Source organism: Penaeus chinensis, chromosome 14 (genome assembly GCF_019202785.1).
Source record: "Penaeus chinensis breed Huanghai No. 1 chromosome 14, ASM1920278v2, whole genome shotgun sequence".
Taxonomy (NCBI): Eukaryota; Metazoa; Arthropoda; class Malacostraca; order Decapoda; family Penaeidae; genus Penaeus; species Penaeus chinensis.
The window spans coordinates 14803703-14809539 of NC_061832.1; the positions used below are offsets into that span (position 1 = coordinate 14803703).

Genomic DNA, 5837 nt, shown 5'->3' on the forward strand with positions numbered 1-5837 from the left:
AATGTTTATGGTTTTGAATTTTCAGGGTACCACAGAAAAGTTTGTATAAAATGGCCCAAGTCTTGTTCAGTATAAATTCATTTGATAGCCTTCAGGACTTTTTTATAAATGGTCAACCTTTTACTTGATTTGTACAGTAATAAAGAATGTCTTGAATATTAATTCTGAAATGCCTGAAACTGGATCCTTTCTAATTTACCCAATTAGCGTGGATGGCAAGACTACAATGCCACGCCCACTGTAATAAAAGTTAATCTATTGTCTTTGCACATAGATGGCTCTACAAGTGCTTAGTCACCAAGGAGGCAGCTATTAGTCTTGCCTATCTCGCCTGTTTACCCTTTTCCTTGATTTTTTAAAATATTCATTTCTATAATTTAAAGTCTTTGATGTTATGAATATTTTAATAATCATTTAATAGTTTTGATATAAATAAGAATGACAATGATGTTAATGTGTTTTTCTTTCAAATACTATTATCTCGCAAATTCAAGGAATGGGGAAATTTGGCGCAGTCACTAGGGCCAAGTGATAGGCTCCTTGGGAGCTGAACACACGTGGAGCCATCTGTATGTAACAAAACTTGCAAAAATCTAAAGAGGATAATAAACCTGCAGACCATGGGTAAAGATAGTATAATAAAAAAATAAAAAAAACAAATACTGAACATGACAGGGTTACTACATGTGTTATATCAATTTTTGGGGGACATTCTAATGATTTCATAATAAGACGTCAGTCTTCTATGAATGCTCTATAAAATGTGCATACGTCAAAAATTCCATTATGCATTTTTTTTCTGAATTTGCATAAATTGACTATTTGCTATTGTATTCATTTTTACACCTGATTTGTTGTACATTAATCTTCCCCCTTGTAGTATTTGATAATACCTTCTTGAATATCTTCATTTATGAAAATTCTCTTCTGGGATAGAAGTATCTGAAAATTGTCAGTAAGAATACTTCAGAAGTAAATTGAAGAATGTGTAATTAAGAATGACTGGGAGCTAAAGAAGAAAAGAATAGCTATTGCAATAAATAAATAATATTAGCAATTACAAAGAAGCCCTTGGAAGATTTAGAATGTCCCTTTTTTTTGTAGTATTTGACACCTTGGATTTTACCATTTTTAATCTAATTTCTCACATCCTTGGGTCTTTGCCTCACAGGCTTTGACTACAAGACATGCAATGTGCTCTTGGCCCTGGAGCAACAATGTGTGGAAATTGCTAATGGGGTGCACGTTGGGCGCAGCGACGACGATATAGGGGCGGGAGATCAGGTGAAGAGTCCATATTGAGTTTGTAAGTTATAAGACTGTGCTTGGGGGATGCCTTTTTGATGCTAGTCCTTAAATTAGTTAGATATGATGATAATAAACATGCATATACTTTTTTGTTGCATGAGCAGTTTATGACTTTTTTTTTTTTTTTTTTTTTTTTTTTCCGCATGAGGAATTGAATTTCCATGTGTACTAGCTCCCCCTAAGTATCTTGTCCTATAACTTGTGAATTTTGCTTATTATTAATCTTTTATGTTTGTTTTGGCACTGTGGATTTTTTCCCCCCATGGCAATAGCAAAGGAGTTCATGGAACAGCTAAGGCAACCTTTTGAGTATTGTCTTGGGTAATTCTTGAACCTAGGACCAACCCCTTTGTAGCCCTGGTATATTCCAGTCGATACACTGTAGGCTTTTTCCCCTTTCTTTTCTTTTCTGTTTTTCTTTCTCCTTTCTCTCTCCTTTCCTCCCTTCCATCTGTTGGGGCCAGAATTGGGCATAACAATTAAAAAGGGGAATGGACATTTGTCATGACATTCCCCCCCCCCCCCCCTTTAACTTAGGGGGGGGGGGGATCTATGAACTTGTGCCAAAGTTTTGGTCACCTGACTTCGGGTTTTGTCATATTGCTTAGAATATCTCGTCTGATATTCCTTTCCCATTATATTTTTTTCTACTCGTGCAAAAAAAAAAAAAAAAGTGAAACCTTGTGTAGTAATCATGTACAGAGCAAGAATTTGTAAAATCAGAGCTTTTTAAGGTAATAAATGGAGGTTGACAGGCATACGAATTTACTGATTAGATTAATGCCCTTGTTGCTTCACTCTTGCTGACAGATTCTACATAGACCTTATTGATTGAAAACCTGCACTTCAGCAGAGAACAGTGGATGTTTGGAACTTTGGTAAACTTGTTTAACATGAGTTTGGACTAGTATAACAGATTTTGATAAGTTAGGTCTACTCCCCCACCCCCCCCCTCTCTCTCTCTCTCTCTCTCTCTCTCTCTCTCTCTCTCTCTCTCTCTCTCTCTCTCTCTCTCTCTCTCTCTCCCTCCCTCCCTCCCTCCCCCACATGGTCCTTGATTCAAGGTTAATCTTTGAATATCTTTTGTTATCAAGATCTTTTTATCTTTGTATGGGTTTTGTAATAACCTTTTGTTGCTTTGTATTCTACATGAGTGGTATATAAATATTTTAAAGTAAATATTGTGGGTAATTTTGTCATTTTGTCATTCGTGTTACATGACTAAGTGTTTTAGTCATAAATCTGATGTTGCCTATGATGTATAAACTTTTCAGAATTTTTTATGAAATCAAATGGTTTAATACAAGATTTGAAACTTCAGATAATGAAATGGGGGCTTTCAAATGAAAATAAACCCTTAATGTGAAATATTGCCTTCAAATTGAGATCCACTTAAATTTCAAGATCAATGCAGTTATATTTGTTTGCAGAATTTTTTACTTGGCCTTTTCATATTTTCATGTCAGCTGTTTAAACCCATTTAAAGATTTACCTCGTGACTGTTCACTGCCAAAATATTAGACATGTATCTAAACTTCACTAACTTCTGTTGATCTAACAGTAATGAATGGCATTGAATTAATTTTCACTGTAACCGCTTCTTTCTCCTACCCCTTTTTGCAAGTTGTAGTCAAGGTTCAGGCATCTTGCACAAGACCTAATGCAAGAATTTTTATATGCATATTTGTCTTGATGGCACTTCTATAAGTGGAATTTTTTTTAAGCCTGTTAATGCTTTTTATTAACAGGGTATGAAATAATGGGTAGATTATCAGATTTCTTTAACATATTTGCTTTAAGTATTTATAACAAATTTACTTTTATGATTGCGGAAGTTGAATATTTGGGTTTAATTTTTGTCCATAATATTGATTTTATTGTTTTGGGTGTAGTGATTTCATTGTGAATAGTAGTTTGTCCCAGACTGTGAGATCACATTATAAAAATTGCATTTAGTAGAGATGATCACTTGGCATTGATTAATGTGCCATTCCTCCTCCCACCACTTTCCTTTTCTCCCAAGGAAGCTAATACAATTTTTTCATTTAGGGTCTAATGTTTGGCTATGCTACGGATGAAACTGAAGAATGCATGCCATTGACTGTGGTCTTGGCTCACCGTCTCAATCAGAAGATTGCAGAATTGCGCAGAGATGGCACTTTCTGGTGGGCTCGCCCAGATACAAAGACACAGATCACTGCAGAGTACTACTTCGAGTAAGTTATGGTTTGCAGTTGTTCCATAGGATTCATCTTGAATAATTTTAAGATGCTTAATGACATTAATGTTAGTATTAACCTTAATTTGTATGGTGCCAGATAGTTTTTAATAATGCTTGCAACTTGCTATGAAAGCATATTAAAATGAAACTCCTACATTACAGCCAGGGTGCTGCCATTCCCCTGCGTGTGCACACAGTGGTCGTCTCTGCCCAGCACTCGGAGAAGGTAACCCTGGACCAACTTAGAGCTGACATTATGGAGAAGGCTGTCAAGTCTGTCATCCCAGAGCAGTACCTTGATGAAAACACCAAATACCACATCAACCCTTGTGGAGACTTCATCATTGGAGGACCTCAGGGTGATGCAGGTCTCACCGGCAGGAAGATCATTGTTGATACATACGGTGGTTGGGGAGCTCACGGAGGTGGTGCTTTCTCTGGCAAGGACTACACGAAGGTGGATCGCTCTGCTGCGTACGCTGCTCGATGGGTTGCAAAGTCACTGGTGAAGGGTGGACTTTGCAAGAGATGTCTTGTTCAAGTGAGTTTTTTTTTGTTGTTGTTGGTTGCTTGTGTACATGTTTGCAGAGGTGGTAATATGAAGCTAATATTGGCAACTTTAATGTATCTATGGTATATCTGTATCTTGTGTGTAACACTTTTGGTACGCTAGACAATATGAACAAGCTTTTATTCACTTGCCTGATTTTTCTTTGCAGGTATCTTATGCAATTGGAGTAGCTGAGCCAATCAGCATCAGCATCTTCCACTATGGCACATCACAATACACATCAAAACAGCTCCTAAAAATTGTCAACCATAACTTCGACTTGAGGCCAGGCCGTATTGTAAAGGAATTGGGCTTGAAGCGCCCAATCTACAGTGACACTTCTTGCTATGGACATTTTGGCAGAGACCAGTTCCCATGGGAGAAACCCAAAGCAATGACCCTTCCAAATCTTTAAGTAAATCTTGTCTCATCCCAAAGAAAAAGATAGGGATGCAAACGGCTTCCTCATCATACGAGAAAATAACTGCTTAAATTTGGAGGAGCCAACACTTGTAGAAATTTAGTTGACCAGTTAGTGTAGTGCAAAATATTTAATCTTTTTAAATTGCATTTGTTGGAGTTTGTGATAGCACATCCTTGTGTCAGGCAGGCACTCGGGCACTGTGTATGTGCGACCTGGTGATTGTAGGTGCTAGGCCAGGGGGTGCCTGGTGTCTCCCCCGGTCTGGCCTGCCCCTAACCTCGAGGACCCCTGCAAGATGACCACAGTTTCAAGTTGGTACAGATGATGGTCCTGTTTTGCCATGTAAACGTCCTTTGTTTGTGCCAGACTTGACACTGCAAATGTGTAGGATTAGCAAGATTTTCCTCTAGAGTTTTTTATACAAGATCTACGCATTTGTGTTGTGTTTACGAAAATTCTAATGGAAAAGAGCATTTCCTTAAACACTCCGGCCACCTTTCTGGGATGGGGCATCACTTGCTGACACATTCCTCGAGACTTGAGAGTTAGGGTCTTTTTAGGTTTTATCCTTTTATTTAGATTTGGTAGCTTATTGAAGATGTATGTCTACATTGTATTTGTTATGATTAAGCCGATTCTATACACGCAGAATGTATACCATTCGGCTGATTAAAAGTTATTCGTGTACTATTATCATTTTATTATCTTTTGAGTATGTAATGGATAAAAAGTAATCTTATTTTATTATGTGCTTTGTTGAATTGGGACACTGCAAACCCATTCATTATTTAAAGTGATATTGTGCAGTATGACTACTGAATCTAATTTTCATGAGTTTCAAGCCTCGTGATATAAGATTTGAGAAACTTTTGAATATTGAAGTTTTTTTTTTTTTTTTTTTTTTTTTTTTTCTCTTCCAAGCTTGAAAATCTAATCCTTTTTAATTCCTGTTTTACTGAAACCCTAGTAAGTTGCAGAATTAATGACTTGTCTGGTATAATTTCTGTGAATCAATAGATCACAAAGAAATGTTTAAATATTTTACACCTCTTTAATTCATATTAGTACTGAAACTGATTTGACTAAGAATTATTTGTTAATAGGTTGCATAAACCTTCAACACCTGTAGAGAGTTGTGTAGAATTCTACAGAGCTTGAATCATGTATATTGCAAAAAGACCACAACCGAACACTTTCACTGTTCTTGATAATGTTGAAGTGTTGGTGTAAGAAACTTCAACACTTAAAGAATCGGATATGTTGTACAACATGGGTCTTTATTCAAAGATGTCCGTGTGTCTCGAACTAGTAGACTAGCAAGTTTTGGTACAAAT

At 36.7% G+C, this 5837-nt stretch overlaps 1 protein-coding gene across 2 annotated transcripts in view; it reads left to right on the forward strand.

Annotated features, from left to right (window-relative positions):
* LOC125032088 (S-adenosylmethionine synthase-like) overlaps positions 1–5191 on the forward strand; it is a 7391-nt gene extending 2200 nt beyond the window's left edge. Inside the window, exons 4-7 of one of the 2 annotated variants that reach the window (XM_047623071.1) lie at positions 1172–1284; positions 3358–3524; positions 3692–4070; positions 4249–5191. In XM_047623071.1, the coding sequence (XP_047479027.1) occupies positions 1172–1284; positions 3358–3524; positions 3692–4070; positions 4249–4494 (905 nt within the window). In that variant the 3' untranslated portion in view covers positions 4495–5191. The remainder of the gene's footprint in view (positions 1–1171; positions 1285–3357; positions 3525–3691; positions 4071–4248) is intronic. The other variant, XM_047623072.1, reaches the window with a different exon arrangement.
* Positions 5192–5837: the final 646 nt, after the last annotated feature.